At 40.4% G+C, this 15,712-nt stretch overlaps 6 protein-coding genes and 1 long non-coding RNA gene across 13 annotated transcripts in view; 5 read left to right on the top strand and 2 right to left on the bottom strand.

The window, feature by feature from the left end:
- The window catches only part of LOC132704144 (guanylate cyclase 32E), a 47,043-nt gene extending 46,577 nt beyond the window's left edge, over positions 1-466 (top strand). For both annotated transcript variants that reach the window (XM_060673955.1, XM_060673954.1), the window contains one exon: positions 161-466. In XM_060673955.1, coding sequence (XP_060529938.1) covers positions 161-466 — 306 coding nt within the window. The remainder of the gene's footprint in view (positions 1-160) is intronic.
- Positions 464-2,525, bottom strand: LOC132704148 (uncharacterized). 2 transcript variants are annotated; one of them, XR_009619237.1, is made up of 4 exons: positions 2,371-2,525; positions 2,176-2,314; positions 1,766-1,912; positions 464-1,704 (listed from the first exon to the last, which is right to left on the bottom strand). It is a non-coding gene; the product is annotated as an uncharacterized LOC132704148 (long non-coding RNA). The 2 variants fall into 2 exon arrangements; XR_009619238.1 differs by having other exon boundaries at positions 1,590-1,704; positions 1,761-1,912; positions 2,371-2,506.
- Positions 2,526-2,540: 15 nt separating this feature from the next.
- LOC132704146 (myosin regulatory light chain 2) lies at positions 2,541-4,591 on the top strand. Its single transcript, XM_060673960.1, has 2 exons — positions 2,541-2,680; positions 3,929-4,591. The coding sequence occupies exons 1-2, from the start codon at positions 2,678-2,680 to the stop codon at positions 4,535-4,537; spliced, it is 612 nt and encodes a 203-aa protein (XP_060529943.1). The 5' UTR covers positions 2,541-2,677; the 3' UTR covers positions 4,538-4,591.
- A 269-nt stretch (positions 4,592-4,860) lies between these two features.
- Positions 4,861-6,024, top strand: LOC132704145 (tRNA methyltransferase 10 homolog A). Of its 3 annotated transcripts, none has more exons than XM_060673958.1 (4): positions 4,861-5,292; positions 5,352-5,600; positions 5,696-5,801; positions 5,852-6,024. In XM_060673958.1, exons 1-4 carry the CDS (start codon positions 5,017-5,019, stop codon positions 5,968-5,970), a joined length of 750 nt encoding a protein of 249 aa, XP_060529941.1. In that variant the 5' UTR covers positions 4,861-5,016; the 3' UTR covers positions 5,971-6,024. The 3 variants fall into 3 exon arrangements, with proteins under 3 accessions (XP_060529941.1, XP_060529939.1, XP_060529942.1); XM_060673956.1 differs by having other exon boundaries at positions 5,352-5,642; XM_060673959.1 differs by having other exon boundaries at positions 5,644-5,801; positions 5,852-5,892.
- Positions 6,019-6,499, bottom strand: LOC132704147 (MICOS complex subunit Mic10-like). Its single transcript, XM_060673961.1, has 2 exons — positions 6,342-6,499; positions 6,019-6,218 (listed from the first exon to the last, which is right to left on the bottom strand). Exons 1-2 carry the CDS (start codon positions 6,433-6,435, stop codon positions 6,073-6,075), a joined length of 240 nt encoding a protein of 79 aa, XP_060529944.1. The 5' UTR covers positions 6,436-6,499; the 3' UTR covers positions 6,019-6,072.
- A 272-nt stretch (positions 6,500-6,771) lies between these two features.
- On the top strand, positions 6,772-7,337 carry LOC132703216 (uncharacterized). The gene is made up of 2 exons (XM_060672343.1): positions 6,772-6,947; positions 7,007-7,337. Exons 1-2 carry the CDS (start codon positions 6,772-6,774, stop codon positions 7,335-7,337), a joined length of 507 nt encoding a protein of 168 aa, XP_060528326.1.
- LOC132703947 (uncharacterized) lies at positions 7,233-14,249 on the top strand. Of its 3 annotated transcripts, none has more exons than XM_060673523.1 (6): positions 7,233-7,553; positions 9,167-9,383; positions 9,439-9,701; positions 11,374-11,644; positions 12,904-13,260; positions 13,773-14,249. In XM_060673523.1, exons 1-6 carry the CDS (start codon positions 7,405-7,407, stop codon positions 14,184-14,186), a joined length of 1,671 nt encoding a protein of 556 aa, XP_060529506.1. In that variant the 5' UTR covers positions 7,233-7,404; the 3' UTR covers positions 14,187-14,249. The 3 variants fall into 3 exon arrangements, with proteins under 3 accessions (XP_060529506.1, XP_060529504.1, XP_060529505.1); XM_060673521.1 differs by having other exon boundaries at positions 7,237-7,553; positions 11,068-11,644; XM_060673522.1 differs by lacking the exon at positions 7,233-7,553 and adding an exon at positions 7,579-9,073 and having other exon boundaries at positions 9,135-9,383; positions 11,068-11,644.
- The last annotated feature ends 1,463 nt before the right edge of the window (positions 14,250-15,712 follow it).

Raw genomic sequence — 15,712 nt, 5'->3', positions numbered from 1 at the left:
AACATACAGAGAAGAGGTCTTCATTTTTTTTAAATCTAAAAAAATCAATAAATTAAATTTCTTTAGAAACAAATGGACCCAAAAATCGCCTTCTTAATTATTGACATTGACAGAAAACACGCTGTACATGGAACAAATATTTGACATTTTCCATTGGCAGCCTTCTCTCGATGCCCAACATGTGCCGATGACGATGTCCTGTCCGTGCATGGAAAACCTGTTCAACGCGGCAACGCCGACGGAACGTCGCCTCGACGGCGGGGCTGGGGGCAAGTCGGCCGTGTGCCGCAGCGTTCCCGCCCTGTGCTGCCATCTGCTCGTCGTACCCCGTCAGTACCATGCGATTTCGGCTCCGAGCAGCCCGAACAAATCCGAGCTGGCTCTGCCGACTTGTTTCGAGACGCCGCAAGATGGCGCGGAACGCGCTCCCCTATTGCAGGTTACCACGCCAGACCATTACGAGTGATTCGAATGCCCAAATATTCTAGTCGAACATTTGATACGTACCTTAAGCCCAAAATATGTTCCATTAAACGTACCTTTACTAACAAGTTACTGTTTTATTGCTTTTAAAGATAATTTATTTGTGCATCGAGATGTAATGCTTCTTGGTTGTCGACTAGTAGGTCCGAAGGCCCTTAGATTAAAAAAGTTACCTAAATTACGCGTGGGTCATTTCGGCATAGAAAAGTCTTAGGCTAGAGCTAGAAGGTTATTTTATGGACCAGGACTATAGAAAGAAGAAGAAGAAAGAACCTTTAATACAACATGAAAAATCAAAAGTTCCATTTCTTCAAGTCGCAGCTGATATTTTAATATATACTGGTAAGGATTATCTTTCAATACTATGGCTTGAGAGAATTCTTCTTAAAATTAAAACTACCTCATAAATAATATCAAAACTCAAACCATAGATTAAAAATGTTCACTGAATTACGTGTTGGTCATTTCGACATAGAAAAGTCTCAGGTTATAACTACAAAGTTATTTTATTCGCCAGTTGTATGAAAATGTATAACTTGTATAGTAAGAGTGTTGTAAAAGAACCTTTAATACAATATGAAAGAGCAACAGTTCCATTTCTGAAAGTCGCAGCTGATATTTTAACCTATGCTGGTAAGAATTATCTTTCAATAAGACTACCATAGTAATTGGCTTAAGATGATTACGTGTGGGTCATTGCGGCATAGAAAAGTTCAAAAGTTAGAGCTAGAAGGTTATTTTATTGGCCAGGATTATCAAAAGAAGACGAAGAAAGAACCTTTAATACAACTAACCAAAAGTTACATTTCTTAGAAACATATGCTGGTAAGATTATTTTTCAATATGGACTATCATAGTAATCGGCTTGAGATAATTCCTCTTAAAAGTAAAACCACCTCAGTAATAATATCAGAACTCAAATCTATTTTTTCTACACATACTTCTGAGATTGTTTCTGATAACATGGCTTTTGGTAGTAAAGAATTTAAAGAATTCGCAATAAGTTTGTATTTAAACTCTGTCACAAGTACTCGATATAGCATTCCTCCTGATAGCGTAATTGTAATGGAGAATGCAAGTTATCACAGTACACAGTTGACTAAAACCCCTTCCTCATGTGACACAAAAGCAACAATCCAAAACTACATGTATAATAACGACATTCATTTTCACTAAGATTATACCAAAAAGCAATTAACTGAGGTTCTACAAAGCTTGAACCTACAAAAGGAATACGTCTGTTATAATTATGCAAAAAATCTAGGGCATATATTTACCTTACCTCTGTATATTTAATCCCATCGAACATGTCTGGCACCAACTGAAATCTGCCATCGTCGTAACAATGTTTTTCCCCGTCTTAACTCCAATGTCCTCAAACTTATACAAACCGAAGTTTTTAACATCCCTCCACAAAGTTCGGCAAATTCTGTTAAGCATATAGAAAAATCAGAACAATCGTATATCCATATTGCAATTAATACAGAACAAATAATAATTAGAGCAGGCGATGATAGCGATAGTGATACTGATATATTATGTGAATAATTTTAAGTAATTTAAGTAGGTAATAAAAATAATTTGTAATTTTATTTTAGATTTAAACATAAATACATACATAAATAAATAAATATTGTTTAGTATCTTTCCTAACATAACCCCATATAATTAAATTCTAATTAAAGTACGGACCTGTTCGGCCATATTTCATTCTTTCAGCTTGCCCGGGTCTTTCCTTAATTCGTATCAGTTCTTATATCTATGAACAGACTTTACACTAAATGATGCCTCTTGATACGCAGTACATTTGTGCCAAATTTCATTAAAATTTCTAAAGTGATATTGCAGATATTAAAAAAAATATATTATATTTTTGAAAATATTTACCGCCCTGTATGTCAAAAGTTAAGACGTTTAGGAGATGTGTTCATATGAAGTTTCAAGTTCAAGTTCAATTAGAAAACACCCTGTATAATAACACCCTTATGTTTCACACCCGCGTGACTACGCCAACAAGTTTTTCCTAGGACAGTAGATCCGTTAAGAGAGGCTATAGGCAAATCTGAGCCGGCTATTCTTGGCGGGACCTATATAAGGTCCGGGCGTCGGGCTGGCGTCGCGACGCCCGAAGTTATTTAAGACCCGCGGCCGATCGAGATTATCGCAGTCGTTGCAGCTGGTGAACTAAAGCACAATGGTAAGCGTTTCCCTGGTGATCGTGTATCGAATTTAGTGAACTTGGTGCACCGGTGATGTTCTATATTGATTATGGTGATCCATTATTGAAGGACTATATATCAAAGACGTGCTTTACAAGCGGAATTCTTTTTTAAATTATATGCTTAACTGCAGTGCCGGAAAAATATAATAATATAAAACAAAGGCCAAAATTGGTCTACTTACTGATAAGGGAGCACAATAAAACATAATTTATAAATCACCCAGCGCATTTAAATTCAAAAATTAAAAGACTCGGGTGTTCGCAATACCTATATAGAGCATCCGTAATATAAATATGAATATGCCGTTAGTTCCATTTCCAGGCGCGTGACGTAATAATACAAGATGGCGGACGCGGGACGTCCAGGTAATCGGAATTGCTATTTTCGGATTTGGACTGTTGTAAAACGTTTCGTGAAAAGTGTGGCGCACATGACATCGAGGTCCGAAAGTATGGGGTTCGCGAGGCACGCGGTGACGCCACACTCTCGGCACTCGCACATTTTTGCTCGCGTTGTTGTTTCGTTGACGTTTTGTTAGAATGTTAGGTTAACTTCATTTTTTTTAAATCACAAAGCAGTGTACTTTATTTAGTCTCAAATACGGAAGAACACTTCACTTCAGTTCTTTTAAAAAAGAATTGATCAGTTAAATCTGCTTCTTCGATGAGCTGTAATTGTCTGTTCATGTTGCCCTAAAAGAAACACAAAAGAAATGACTAAAACAAACACATTTAAATGGTGAGAATGTGCAAGGACGCCGAAATAAAAGCCCATCATGTTATTTTTACATTTATAACCTAAAATATTAAGTGCATTTGATACTTCACAACGAAAGCCTTAATTGGTAAGGGAAAAAGTTATTTCTTATAGCTTCAAATAACAGATATAGTAAAAATTTACTTAAATAAGCGAAGCAAAAATTGTCCAAACCATAGAATTTACGTTGCACAATCTACTACGATCATTCGCCCATTACCGACGTCCGTCGAAGAAATTTTTCATCTTCTTTCTGTCCCACTTATGTATTTTTCAATAATAGTAGAAACAAGTATATGCTCTCTTTTCTCAACAACAGAACAACAAAAACTAACAAATAAGTTAATAATTTAGAACAGCCGGCAACATTGGCGCACTGTCAAACAATTAGCGCCTTTTAAATTTTAGGAGCCTTCTCGTTTCGTTTTGTTTTTTTCTTTTATAACCAATCGCTATTTTGGTTTTAGGCGGACAAGGAAAAGAAGGTGAAGAAGAAGAAGAAGGAAGAGGGAGGTGACGCGCCGGCCCCGGCTGCAGCCCCAGCTGCCGAAACACGCACTTCGTCGAAGAGCTCGTCGAAGAAGGCGAAACGTTCGGGATCCAATGTGTTCTCGATGTTCTCGCAGGCCCAGGTGGCCGAATTCAAAGAGGCGTTCCAGCTGATGGACCACGACAAGGACGGCATCATCAGTAAGGAAGATCTAAGGGCCACTTTCGACGCGGTCGGCAAAATCGCCAACGAGAAGGAACTGGACGAGATGATCCGCGAGGCACCAGGACCGATCAACTTCACCCAGTTGTTGGGACTGTTCGGTAGCCGTATGGCCGACTCCGGCGGTACCGATGACGACGAGGTAGTCGTCGCGGCGTTCAAGTCCTTCGACGAGAGCGGTACCATCGACAGCGAAAAATTCCGTCACGCTCTGATGACGTGGGGCGATAAGTTTTCGTCGAAAGAGGTCGACGACGCTTTCGACGCGATGGAAATCGACGACAACGGCAGAATAGACACACAAGCCCTCATCACTCTCCTTACCGCGTCCGCCGAAGAGGAAGGAGAAGGCGAAGCCGCGTGAACGCACCCTTATGTAACCGTTTATTCCTTAAAAAATATAGTTTGTGGTCAGTGACCAACTCTGTTTTAAAGAAACGCCATGAAAATCGATGACGTCATAGCAAACAAGATAAACACGCAATGTACTGTTCCAATAATTTTGATTTGTATATAAATAAAAAAAGTCTACCGAAACGCTGTATTTATTTTTAACGCCTCCTGAATCGTCGATCCAAAAAAAATATATAGTCCATGGGAGCAGGCTCATTATACAGTAGTGATCTGTGACTTACGCAATCTGGTTCTATGTATAACGTAGGACTCTCTTTCACCGCAGAACAAAAAGAAGCGAATAAAGTATACTGGATTAAGAAAACTATTAGTTTTTTTATTAGCTATCTCATAATTTGTCGAATTTGTGGAACAGCAACCACTGACAACTGTTCTATGGTCTGAAACTTTTTGCGTGTATGATTTTAAATAAATCTTGCGACGCACGAGATGGAATCGGAAAAGCTTTTCAACGGCGTGGAAATCTCCAAGCTGAGCAAGAAACAACTGAAAAAATACCACAAATCCCTGAAATGGGACGAGATCAAGCGAAAAAAGCGCGCCTTAGAAAAGCAGCGGTCCAAGGAAAAACGGAGCTTTGCCAAACTGCACAACATCGACATAGGTCCCAGTAGAAAAGAACTGAAACGCAAGAAAATGGTAAAGAGCTCTTGCGATATTGCCGTGTGCATCGACCTAAGTTTTGATCATTTAATGATTGACAAGGTTAGGTTCTTTTTACTCTCCTGACGGTAAGGAGGTAATATGGAATGCTTGTTGCGTAGGACATGGCCAAGGCTATAAAACAAGTGCTCAGAGTGTATACGGTGAATAGGAGAGCTCGCCAGCCGATGCAGCTCCACCTCACCAGCTTTGGCGGACGCAGTAAAGAGGAAATGACCCGGCACCACGGTTATGAGAATTGGGACATTAACTTTCACGAACGCGATTATCTCGACGTTTTTCCGAAAGACAAGCTCGTCTATTTGAGCAGTGAAAGTGAGAACGTGATAAACCAGCTGGAACCCGGCAAGGTGTACATTATTGGTGGTTTGGTTGACCACAACTCGCATAAAGTTACTTTTACCTTTGTCTAGATTAGCCGTGATGATGATGTGGGTAATTTTAGGGCTTGTGCCACCGCAAAGCCGTAGAACAAGGCATAGCCCACGGACAGTTACCCATCGGCGATTACTTTCGCTTACAACACAGGAAGGTCATAACCATCAACCAAGGTAAATGTGCGGGAGTTCATTTTGGCATTCAACTTCGAGTTTTGTTTCAGTATTCGAGATCCTAGTGCAGGTTAGTGAAGGAAAATCGTTTAAAGAGGCATTGGAAATTGTTTTGCCCAAACGTTTCGGAAAAATTCAGTTACCACACACGGAGCCTGATAAAGACTAATTTGTAGCGAGTCCGTGAATATGATGTAAATAAATTACGCGAAATAAAAACAGTTTACACTTATATTACAACGTTGCTACTTATTTACAATAAACGGGGATGTCAGTTGCTTTGAATTATCGCGTTCAAAGAATTTTCGCATCTCGAATAGGCGACACCAAGCCCCGCGCCGCCTCCTATTAACACGGGCCACCTCCTCCGTTTAAAAAACAGGAGCGAAAACACGGAACCTAGCAACACTCCTCCGCCTAAAACAAAAACCGACTTCACTTTAAAAGCCATCGGATTGCGTAAACATAACATGAATCCCGACCCGATTCAATCTGCGACACGCCTCGTGCAGATAAATGCCAAAGCGTAGCGACACTTACCGAACTTTATCGCGCTGTCTGAAATGCATTTCGACCATTTTCTGTTTAATTCTTCTTCGATGAACACGGAAGGCCTATCGGGAACAGCAGCCATCCTTACCCGTAGATACGAAAGTGGTGGGGTATCTGTCAATCCCGGTAGACGAGCTTGGACGGTTTCATTCGAATAGGTACGTCATTGCCCATAGCACGCTCGGTTTAAAATTCGAATTTTACTTTGCATTTAAAGAGAATCGATATTTTATTATCGTATACTTGTTTATTAAAATATTTTCGACACCCAAATGCCCACTCAAAACAACGCGAAATTTGTTTATTATTTTTAAATCTACATTTGCTGACGCGTCTATTGCCAAACGTAATTTTGCAACAAGTTCCGACGAAACAACCAGTGTTTCAAAGAGTGCTAACGGTGGCACAAAAAATTAAGATGTTTCTAGGAAAAAAACTGTGCTTTTTTTTTTCTGTGACGTGCTTCCTAGCCCTGGCAGAGAGCGAGGAAGTCCTCTGCAGTGTTAACGGCGTGAGGGTGCTCAATAAAGTGAGCGATAAGTTTTTGAGCGTGTCCATAGATCCGGCCATTTTATTCAACGGTCTTAACCTAAGGTTAACTCGCAGGTTTTTTTACGCGTTCGTGTTCAAACCGTCCTTTTTTCCATTGGCAGTGAGGCGTCCTTACTGGCTAAATATCTAAGCCCCGCCTACGTCCGTCTGGCGGGTCCGTCGACGCGACTGGTCAGGTACCAAGACCAATCGTTTTACTCGGATACCGAACAAGTAAAAAACGGCGTTATCACACCTTCGATATGGCTTGGCGTCAACCAGTGGTTCGATTCGACCGATCTGACGCCGGTATTCGGGATCAGTGACGTCGACGTGAAATCCGACGGCTCGTGGGATCCCACACCAACGTTGCCACTGTTTGACGTCACGAACGAGCTCGGGTTTGACTGCCACTGGCAGCTAGGTTACGGTGAACCCGCGGCCGCCAGATAGCGCTGGATGTTACGAAACGGCGTTTTTAGATTGCGGCAATAAGAGTGAGCATTACGTCGACAATTTGATGGTGATGAGCGAAACGCTGAAACGATATCCCGCGCGTTCGTGGAAAATAGTGGGAAGCGATGCCAGCGCGTGCCTCGCCGAGGGCAACGCGCCACTGCGCAAGAAAAAATACAATTTTGACGACGTCATTGCAATCATGTGGGAACCGTAAGTTAATATTCCGCGGTCCATGACCGAACTATGACGTAGTCGAACAACGCAGAGACTGCGTACGGACGCAGCCGACGAAAAAGACCGGCCCTGCCGCGCGAAAGTCACGTGACTCTAATAGATCCAGCAAATTCAGTTAGTCCGGCTGCGGTTTGGGAAAACATGTATGTTTATGTAGGTTACCGGCGTATTAAATTGTTTAAAACTCTGTTTTTTTATTGTTTTCTTTTGTGTCAGTAATAACTGGAATGTTTTAAAAACCAGCGGACTCGTAGTAAAAGCCATGTGACGTAAATTGGACAAACAACAGTGCAAGCAGCCCGCAAAGTTGTGTCTTCGGATATCGGTGTTTGTAGGTTATACCGCCGTATTTTAAACATTGAAACTCGGTTTTTAACTTTATTTTTTGTGTTATCAATAACTAAAATGTTTGAGAAAACCCGTGGGCATTTGTGATAAAAACCAAGTACCAGAAAGTACAAAGAACAGTGCAAACATGCCGCGATGTTGTGTTTTTGGGTGTCGGTCAAATTACAAGTCCGAAGAAATGGGACCCGTTTCCACTTTCAGTTTACCATCTGACCCGAATCAAAAACAAGTTTGGCTAAGAAAGATACCTAATGATATTAGGCAATTAAAGAAACCAGCTGTATGTATAAAACATTTTGCAGAGAAAGATGTTATTTGGATTGACAAGTGCCTAGTTAAAGGAGAGGCCAAAATTAGCGGAAGGTGCTGTGCCAACTATTTTCGAGAATGCCCCAAAGTACTTCACCCAAACACAGCCCAATTTGTTCATTTAGCTGATGTCGAAGCAGAGCAAAAGGAGGCAGCGATGAAAGCAACCCTAGAGACACAAAAAACCTTAGAAAATGCCAAAAAGTTTTCATCACTGGGAGATATTCAGTTTACAGTAACAGTAATAATCTGCACAATGGGTGGGTGCTAATTTGAGATAATGGAAAAATATACTTAAATTTTGTGAAATTTGATATTAAGGCAACTATATTAGGCTCTATTGTTATAGAAGATATTTACAGTGCATATAGAGCATTTTGTGTCCTCTGAGGTTGAAGTTCCAAAAAAATTGCAAATATTAAATAATATGGATGTTTTGGAAGAGCTAATGCAATATACATAAAAAAGTTTGTTTAAAATCGATTGTAAGATTTGACGATAATAACACCTACATTGCATTGCATGTTAAATAAAAGCTTGTAATAACTGTAGATCGTAAAAATATATTTAAAACATTTGATACTAATACAACAAATAATACCTGACTAAAATAAGTTTCCAAATACCTTTAGAGAATTAATATTAAAGGAAATCTTTAGGAAACCATTTTATTGCAATGTAGTCTATTTCAATCCTGGATCTATTAGGGTCACGTGACCACCGATACCGAAAATACGCGCCCAGGCCGCTATTCTCGTCGGCTGCGGTATGGACTCTTATATTATTTTCTATGGCAGCATCGTTTTTGACGTGATTTTGTCCGAAAAAGTGCAGATTCGGTGTGTAACATGTTGTATTGAGTTGAAGAAATTTCCGCGAAACAATGATGTCCGTTTCCAGAGCCGCTTCTAGTTACCCAGCCTTATTTGCAGCACATCCCCTAACGATAGCGACGGTTTCGCGGGCCTGCGGACTTTAGGTGCCTCCAAACGCATCGCCCTTTGGACCAGCGCACCGCCCTCTACCGAGAAAGTGACATTCGATTCCGCCATGGATTGGGCGTCGCGAGTGGGAAAGGCGGCCAAAAACGGATACCAAGTGATCTACAGACAGTTAACGACGCAAGAGCTGGCTTATTCCGATACCCCTGTAACTATGGCGAACGACCTCCCCCCTTTCCCAGGCTTATCGTGCGTGTTGGAAGGTTTACTGGTTCACCGTGCTTCACAAGAGACTGATGGGCAACCACGTGCTGGAAGTGAAATCGCGAGCCGGTCCGGCCCTGTCGATCTACTGCCACTGCGCGAAGAGGCAGGACGAATTCGCCAGGAGCGGCGCAGTGACCATTATGGCGATCAACAACGGTACCGAAGATATCGATCTTCACGTCGTGCTGGGCACCATTTTCGCCGAGAAATCCATGGAAGTGCAAACGTACACACTCACGGCCGCGGCGGACGCTCCCACGTAAGTTTACCGAGATACGCCACTGGCTTTCCGCACATCAAATCGGACTGTGTCTTTTTATTCGGGTGATTGTTATTTAGTTAACCGGGCTACCAGATAACAGGTGGCACTGCCGGCGATGCCTTTGTTAAATTGGTTTTCAGATACATACTTGAAAAAAATTAAAATGATTACTTTCAACAAAGAAGGTTTCGCTTTCTTGCATAACCATTATCAACCCTGATTTTTCAAATAAAAACATAGATTTTTTATGTGGGATTTTATAGATAATAATAATAATAATTAATAAATACCAGAGAAAAAAAAACCTGCTTAGAAAATACATACTACTACTACTACGCCTACTACAAACTTGAGAATGTTTTGGTCCAGATTAATGTCTAATTATAAAGAAGTGTTAAAGGTGCAGTTATACTTGAACGTGGAATATAGTGCTATTTCAACCAAGCCCGTGATTAATTTCGGCTTAATTAAATATCACCAAATATTTTTGTAAATTTTTTTTTTTGTTATTTTGACTTCAAAAACATTGTTTTCTCGAAAAGTATTCACCCGATCAGCAAAATTTTGGAACCCTGGAAACGTTTTTTCGACTATGTACAGGGTGTTTTAGTTGCTTTTTTTATGAGTAAATTATTAGTCGTAAATCAAAATTCATCAAAAAAATGGCTAATTGTTGTATTTACGGTTTTCGGATATCACACAAGCACATATTTTCGCTAAAATCATTTACTTTATTTAAAAAATTAATGGGCCAAGAAACCTCTACTTCGAACATTTTTTTTTGGCAAAAAATCTAAGAGATCCTGAAAATTTCCTCTTTTTTTTTTTTTTGAAAAACGGCACGAGATTTGATTTAAACAGTATCGTAAACTGTTTCGAGAGCTACAATTTTCTGATTTTCAGTTTTGTTTATTATACAGGGTGCGTCAGATATTTAAATAAAAATATTACTGTACAAATATTTATATTTAGCAAAGTTCGCCGTAGCTTTTAAGTTCGGCGAGACGTGAAAGACGCTTTATATAGGGTGAGATGTACCATAAAATTACATCGCTTTTGCGAAAGTTCCATAGTGGTCTACAATAAGAAATCGCGAAGTGACGTAACTAACGTGACGTAACTTAGACAGGCGTCCGTCATTATCACATGTCACAGAATACGAGAGCCGAGCTTAAGGACGGAGCAGACGCTAGTTATTTAGTCGGGTGACAGACATTACGTTCATGCGGCTACCGGATAACAGGTGACGCTGCTGTCGACGCTTTTATTAAATATTTGTCGGTGGATGGATTTCGAGTGGTTCGCGTACCTTTTTCACAAAATACGGATAGGACTTTAAGTCGCAACCCCTCCCATGTTCCAGCGTGACGTATTTAAACGGGAATCGACTCGTTTTACACTCGCCGGACGACGTAAACCCGTTGAAACCCGTAGTAAGACGCGCGAAAACCCCCAACCACGTGTCCGTCGAGCTTCCCGCAACGTCTATCTCGTTTCACGTGCTAGCCGGCGCTAGGATGCCGCCCTGCGTCCAGCACGAAAACGAAATCGACTCGGAATTGACGACTACGGACCGAGGCCGAGCTAAGTTACGAGCCCGGACGCCGACGCGCGTCGAGACTCGGTTCAAGGCCTTCCAAATAGCGCAGCCCGCTCGGTCGACTTTCAGGCTCACTGTCGAGGAAGTGGAGGACGTGCTGAAGAGACGCGCGCAAGCGAAAGCGGCCGAACGCCGCGTCAAACTGACGGACGCCGAATTGGACGCGCTCGTACGGAAGGCGACCATCACGTTGCCCAGGAAAGTAGAGATCAAGAGGGACATTAATCGGGCCTTGCTCGAGGAGAAGGCCAGCTTTTACCGATACAACACGTTCAGCCAGGAGGCGTTGGAAAGACTCGGCAACGCCGGTAAATCAGGGCGCTTGCCTAGAGATTTCAAGGTACGGTTTTAGGATATATGTGATTGTTATTGTTGGTTTGGTTAGTTTTTGATGAATCAACAACAATTTATCATAAATTGTATTCATAGAATTTGAAATAAATGTGTTCATACTACTTTTATTCTTGTTTCGTGGCTAAATATCGACATTAAGTAATATTATACGACTCATGTTTTACAATTTACTTTTTATTTTTGTTTTAACCTATAAGCATAGAAAAATGAATAAGTTAAACATAAGTAAACACTGATGGAAATATACAGTTATTTTAAACCTCGTCAAATATTATACAGGCTGATCTAAATTAAGGGTCATCGTTGGTAACTTTGTTATGAGTAGAGATACAAAGTCGATTCAATTGTCATACTAGATTACTACCAATGACCATGGCGAAAACAGAAAAACAATTGAATGTAGCGTTTAGGACAAAATAAGGAAAATGTACTCTTTTTCAGTGGAACACCCTGTATATTTTTTAATCTAATGTTCGTAAATCACGAACAGAACAAAAAAAGTCATATGTAATGCAATATAAATAAAAACCGAATTATCCAAAACCAAAACAATATGAGACAGCTGATTTTTGAATATAATTAGGCAAATTTGATGTAATTTTGTCACATAAAAAGTTAACAGTATTTTTAAAAAGAAATTTTCTTTCACTTTCAAGTAGTTGAACAAAACGTATATAAAAATTTGCTCCATTTAAATGTTTTTTTTCATATTTCTCTAAGAACTAATAATCAATTTTATCTTTATCAAACATATGTTGACAAAGTCCTTCCACAATTTTAACCATTTTCGAAAAAAAACTTAATTCACAACGGGTTCTGACATTAGCAATGTTTCACCATTTGAACTGAGATGGCTTTTACTTCAAAGTTGATGTATCACACTTTGGAAAGTGAAAAGATGATCTTTTGATCCTTTAAGTTATCCAATTATTTTTAATACATTTTATTATGTGAATCATATCATATAAAAGACATAATTGTGTAGCTGGATCAAGATTAATTAATTAATTTAGATCAGAAGTTGTACATAAGACTAAAAGAAACAATTTTAAATTATTTTCATATACACAGGATGATTCACAAATATATAGAAAACCAAACTTATATTTTGCATTAGTAGATACGACCTTTTCACTATAGGGTTGTTAAAGTCTGTCGGAACTAACCAAAACTAAAGTTTGGATTCTGCGGCTCTGGCTAAAACATTTCGATCGGCAACCAAGTCAGTCGCGGTCATTTGTCAAGGTCAAAAGAGACATCAACCTGGACCTGCTCAAGAGACGAAGCGGGAATCGCGACCTCGCCGACCCGTTCAAGGTGAAAAGAAGGACGACGACGACCACGAAACCCGCGCCAAGCAGGTGGTTCGATTCGGACGACCTGGACGTCGATTCCGAGGTGGGGTCGTCGCCGGACGACCTCTTCGCGGAGCTGCTGGAAACGTCGAGCGTCGACGAAGAGGTCCAGGTGCCCAAACGTCGCCCGATCGCGAAAAAAATCGTTTCCGACGAGTCCGGCGACGGCCGTTTGCAGTATTTGTCGGCGTCGGGTGAATTAGGACCGTGCATAGGACAGTTCTTCGGCAAGCAGCCATGTTCGTCGGTAAGAATCGCGAAACGATCTTGAGAATTTTGAAAATTTGCTGTGCTGTGTTGTCGTTACGAAATTATGCTCGGTGGATCGATCGACAACAAGAAAGTGTAATTCGAAAAACATATTACAACGTGATTGACTTATGCAAATGTCAGAAGAAACAAACGACGATCGCAAGCTGCATGACGGCAACATTATTTTCTGTGAAATGGAGTGCCTTATATATATTAGCTTGAATCGTAGATCTTTTTTTTTTCTGATTTCAAAAACATATAGTTTATTGACATTTCATTGAGCCATTTTTGAGATATTTCACTTTAAACATTCGATTTCTGGACAATAGCCATATTGTTTAAAAATGGTCAAGTCTGCCTTGATAGCAACCATATTACCTATGTTGGCAATTGTTTTGACAATGTTCTACTTTTGACAACTAATCAAAACTAAAGATCTGCAGCGTAAGTTAAATAACTTAAGGCTTAACAAAAAGGAGGGCCATTTTTTTCGACTTTCCATTTCAGATTTTCGACTACGCGAGACGAAAGCGCGACCGGCCGGAAAACGCGCTCGATGCCGGAATAAAGTCGACTAGGTACGACGGGCCTTTCGGCCGGTACGAGCCGATCAGCGCGAGATTCCGGCCATGGCGTCCGGCCGACATTTTGTATTTGAAACGGGACTTTAATACGTTCCCATTGACGAACGGGAAATTTAAAGGCGGACGCCGCTGGGAACGAGACGTAGACTCCGCGGAGAACGAGATCGACCACGGCACGGACCACAGAAACTATATAGTTAAAGTGCCGGCAGGGGGCGCTCACCACGTACAAAAAGTCGGGGCGGCCGGGCGTCGGGCCTCGTTCGAAGGCGTTATCGGTACGATTTTCCGGGAGATCTGGTCGAAACTGGCCGAGCTGGTTTCCAAACTGTGGTGAGAGGACTGGACGTGGCGAGTTGTCTTTTATTCTTTGTTACGTTTTACTATAATCGGAAATAAACAAGTCTTTCTGTGTCGGGCGTTTCATTTCTATTTTCGTCAAACGATTGGTTCATATATCTCTTATCTATGCAGATTACCATAGAATTGACACTCTCAGAAGACTGTTAGAATGATATGCGCCTGCGCGGAAATGTATATGTCACATTCGATGGTCGAATTTCGCACAATTTTTAAAGTACAAAACTAGTTTCGGCCATTTCTAAATCGGTTTTTTTCATTTACGCGGAAAGAAAATAAATACATAGTTGAAAATTATAGTTAAATATATTTTACTTAACACAAAAACGAAATCAAATGGAATAGTATATTACGCAACAAGTGTGGTAAACAGCATTTTTACAAAACGTATTGCATACTATACTTTTTCTACGACCGTTAGTTTTTGGGTACATTTTTGCGAAAGAACACGAATACGTTCACTGACGTGACTGTCAGAATTGACAAAGTAAAGTCCCGGAAATGTCCGATCCGTGACACAAGGAACTCACGTGGTAAAGCGACGTTTCCCGCACACTAGATCGGTGTATAATTAGGTATTTTACAGAAGGGAGTAGAGAAAAATATTCTCTGATAAATATCCACTTCAATTTTTAAAAAAATTAAGATATTAAATGAGGACATTTTTCTTTCTACAAAGAGCACACTTTTTATTGCACACACATGAAATAAGTCTTTGTTGCTTTCGAAAAATCGATAAAAACAAATATTTTCTCCAAAACGATTTACTCTATTTGAAAAATTCATGGACCACGAAAAGTGAAGCGAAGCGGCTTCTTTGTAAAACAAAGGCACCTAGCGGCGTCGTAGAATGCGTAGCGCGGAGCTGCAGCTTCGCATAGCGACGAGATTCCGAAAGAAATCTTGTGTATATCCGGGTATATTAGAAGATGTTCTAAAAAACTGTAATTCGAATTCAGTTTTCACGGTGGCGAACACTGACTTCGATTTCTCGTACTTTGAATGTCTATATTCACTTTTTCTCTTTATCTTGAATAGAACCTTGCACTACATTATCCGCCATGTTATCCTCATTGACCATAAGAACGTAAAGTTCGATATCTGTCAAAATTTCCTTATTGATCATAGAAAGTTGCACGTCATCTTTAAGGTTTCAGTTTCATTTAAATCCTAAGTCACTAATAATGTACAGTGAGGACGTATTACCTGGGAAAAATGCCACCGGCACAGCAGCGCTGATGCGCCATTACGGCAGCTTGTAACTACGATGCCCGCGGTACGGCGTGGTTCCGTTTCTGAACCATCTCTTTTGGGACGGAATAAAATACTTTCAGAACGGTCTGCGTTCAAATTACATTGTAGTTTTAAATTAACTTCTTAAGCGATTATAACAACATAATCAAACGATGACGTTTCTGCGTTGAATTGATTGTTGCTTAACCAAAGATCAAAACCACAGATGTGTTTACGCAGACGGGGCCATATTAATTCTTTTTTTGTTAT

The sequence above is a fragment of the Cylas formicarius genome, unplaced genomic scaffold (assembly GCF_029955315.1).
Source record: "Cylas formicarius isolate icCylForm1 unplaced genomic scaffold, icCylForm1.1 PGA_scaffold_6__28_contigs__length_40554024, whole genome shotgun sequence".
Classification (NCBI taxonomy): domain Eukaryota; kingdom Metazoa; phylum Arthropoda; class Insecta; order Coleoptera; family Brentidae; genus Cylas; species Cylas formicarius.
This window is presented reverse-complemented; position numbering and strand designations above follow the sequence as displayed.

What these genes read in the sequence shown, in the direction of transcription:
- LOC132704145 (XM_060673956.1), top strand. Translation starts at nt 5,017, where the DNA reads ATGGAATCGGAAAAGCTTTTCAACGGCGTGGAAATCTCCAAGCTGAGC. An exon ending in TTGACCACAACTCGCATAAA is followed by an intron (nt 5,643 to 5,695) that starts GTTACTTTTACC and finishes GGGTAATTTTAG; the next exon opens with GGCTTGTGCCACCGCAAAGC. An exon ending in GGTCATAACCATCAACCAAG is followed by an intron (nt 5,802 to 5,851) that starts GTAAATGTGCGG and finishes GTTTTGTTTCAG; the next exon opens with TATTCGAGATCCTAGTGCAG.
- LOC132704147 (XM_060673961.1), bottom strand. Translation starts at nt 6,435, where the DNA reads ATGGCTGCTGTTCCCGATAGGCCTTCCGTGTTCATCGAAGAAGAATTA. An exon ending in AGACAGCGCGATAAAGTTCG is followed by an intron (nt 6,219 to 6,341) that starts GTAAGTGTCGCT and finishes TTTTTGTTTTAG; the next exon opens with GCGGAGGAGTGTTGCTAGGT.
- LOC132703216 (XM_060672343.1), top strand. Translation starts at nt 6,772, where the DNA reads ATGTTTCTAGGAAAAAAACTGTGCTTTTTTTTTTCTGTGACGTGCTTC. An exon ending in TTCAACGGTCTTAACCTAAG is followed by an intron (nt 6,948 to 7,006) that starts GTTAACTCGCAG and finishes TTCCATTGGCAG; the next exon opens with TGAGGCGTCCTTACTGGCTA.
- LOC132703947 (XM_060673521.1), top strand. Translation starts at nt 7,405, where the DNA reads ATGGTGATGAGCGAAACGCTGAAACGATATCCCGCGCGTTCGTGGAAA. An exon ending in ATTGCAATCATGTGGGAACC is followed by an intron (nt 7,554 to 9,166) that starts GTAAGTTAATAT and finishes CCTTATTTGCAG; the next exon opens with CACATCCCCTAACGATAGCG. An exon ending in GCAAGCAGCCATGTTCGTCG is followed by an intron (nt 13,261 to 13,772) that starts GTAAGAATCGCG and finishes TTTCCATTTCAG; the next exon opens with ATTTTCGACTACGCGAGACG.